Source organism: Mastomys coucha, unplaced genomic scaffold (assembly GCF_008632895.1).
Source record: "Mastomys coucha isolate ucsf_1 unplaced genomic scaffold, UCSF_Mcou_1 pScaffold5, whole genome shotgun sequence".
In the NCBI taxonomy this organism is placed as follows: domain Eukaryota; kingdom Metazoa; phylum Chordata; class Mammalia; order Rodentia; family Muridae; genus Mastomys; species Mastomys coucha.
The window spans coordinates 12,953,302-12,955,752 of NW_022196911.1; the positions used below are offsets into that span (position 1 = coordinate 12,953,302).

Below are 2,451 nucleotides of genomic sequence, written 5' to 3' on the forward strand. Positions count from 1 at the left end.
TTTTTTTGTACCTCTAAGAAGACATGGCGTGGGGGTCACTACCCAAGCCACCTGTTAGGGAGCAAGATCAAAAGTCAAACTCAGATTTCCTTCCCCAGGCCTAGGCTTCTCCATCACCACAAGTGTATAAGTTAAAACTTAAGCATGTAAAATTGAAAGACCACTGGCCAGTGCAGCCTGGACATGCACACATGGTCCACACCGACTCCAGAGATCCTTAAGTCTTTAATATCCAAACTGTAGCCCTGAGGCTCCTTAGCATGGTGTCAGTTAGCTGGAGACACACAGAAGAGCAGGGTAGGGTGAAGACTGGAGGCTTGTGGTGGATCAGATCACCAGCCCCATGTCCTGCAGCCAAGCTGAGCTCTGGACAGAGGCAAAGCCTCATTTCACTAAGGAAACAGCTGAATGCAGCTCAGCTGAGCAGCCTGCACTCCACAGAACAGAGCCCTCCCTCATCAAAAACAAGTCCCTGTGAGATCACAAGAGGCATGCGCGCGCGTGTGTGTGTGTGTGTGTGTGTGTGTGTGTGTGTGTGTGTGTGTCTGTCTGTCTGTGTGTCCCCATCCGCATGCATGTGCACAAGTGCCCATGGAGGCCAGAAGGTGTCAGATTTCCTGGAGTGGGAATTGCAGGTAGTTGTGATCTACCTGATATAGATGCTGGGAACTGAACTAGTGGTCTCCTGGAAAAGCAGCAAGTTCTCTTAACCACTGAGTGGTTTCTCCAATCCCAACAGGGCTTCCTGAATTGCTTGTACTCTGGTTTTATAGAATTAAAAAAAAAAAAACTGAATAATTTTCTTTCCAATTTGCTTCTAGTCAGCTGCTATTGTGGTTTGACTATGACATATTCCCCATACACGCTCATGGCCCTCATTCCCTGGCTGCTGGCATTATTGCAGAGACTGTGGATCATTTGAGAAAGCAGTATTGTCCCCAGGGATGGGGCTCTGCAGTTTCCCCTAGGTTCAACTGATCTCAGCTTCCTGTCGGGCTATGATGGGAGCCGCCTTACCACATGCTCTCACATGCATGCGTTACATGCCTCCCCACCACGGTGGACTGAGAGACATAGTAAATATGCATTCTTTTCCATTGTGTCTGATGTTTTGGTCATAGTGATGTAGAAGTAACTCACACTTATCCTGCTAACCTGGCTCCTTCCCTGAGTCATTTCAATTCCATGTTTTTTTTTCTCCCAAGATGCACCAGGAAGGCAGGAATAAAGTATTTTGTTTTGTTTTGGTTTGGTTTGGTTTGGTGGTTTGGTTTTGTTTGGTTTTTCGAGACAGGGTTTCTCTGTGTAGCCCTGGCTGTCTTGGAACTCACTCTGTAGACTAGGCTGGCCTTGAACTCAGAAATCTGCCTGCCTCTGACTCCCAAGTGCTGTGATTAAAAGCGTGTGCCACCACTGCCCGGCTAAAGAATGTTTTTATTGTGCATTCTTTAAATGAAATTAGGTAGGTGATGTAAAAGTATTATTTTCCAAGTAGTAAGAATTTTAAAATGCAGGTCACTCTGATTGCTTCATTAAATGGCTATTTTACTGCTAAACAACAGCAACAACAAAAAGGACTGTAATGTAGACATGTGTGAAGACATGAAACATTTTTCCCTTGGAGAGAAAAAATTTGCATTGACAACAAATGCATTTTTCACATTGGGAGGAACTCTTACCTGTGTCCCCTGGCATGCCCCACTGTCTTGATCAGGGATTACCAGCATCCTGGTCTCCCTTCTCCTGGAAGCAGCTGGCGGCCAGGGCCTGGGGTTCATCACTGGGGAGAGAGACTAAAGGGTTATCAACAGCCAAATTTGTAATTGTATAAATGGTCATTATCCTATACGCAGGAAAACTGTGAATCTGTGTTGAGATGGGCTGCTTACGGTTAGAAATCCAGCTCAGGGTTTGAGCAGACTGCTCCCTTGGGCATAAAACTGGAAATTTACAAGCTTTTCATCTATGCAAAGACTAGTTTCAAATTTAGTTTTGAATTTTAGCATTCATTTAGCTAATTGGTATATCTAAATGATATTAGATACTTATATTTATGGAGAGCTAGGTGTGGCATCCTACACCTGAAGCCCTGGTACCCAGGAAGCTTAGAAGGAACTGTCAACAGAAAGGACAGGAGTTGGAGAGGAGCTTGCTACATTACATATGGAGATCTTGTTTTTCCAAATGCTTGACATCATAGAGCAGGGGCTGGTAGCAGAGGTCAGTCTGGGCAAACTAATAAGACTGCCTCAAAATGGTTATTGTTGATGCTGTTGCTTTTGTTTGAGTTTTGTTTCAAATAAAGAGCTGAGGATGTAAGTTTTAGAATACTTGTCCAACATGCTTATGGACCTGGGTTCAATTGAGAGTTCTTGGGTCCAATTGAGATGCAATAAAAAAGATGCCTCAAGCCGGGCGGTGGTGGCGCACGCCTTTAATCCCAGCACTTGG

The 2,451-nt window shown here is 44.8% G+C and overlaps 1 protein-coding gene across 1 annotated transcript in view; it reads right to left on the reverse strand.

The window, feature by feature from the left end:
* The window catches only part of LOC116078801, a 54,733-nt gene that overhangs the window by 30,686 nt on the left and 21,596 nt on the right, over nt 1–2,451 (reverse strand). The window contains exon 4 of the mRNA XM_031354117.1: nt 1,680–1,780. Coding sequence (XP_031209977.1) covers nt 1,680–1,780 — 101 coding nt within the window. The remainder of the gene's footprint in view (nt 1–1,679; nt 1,781–2,451) is intronic.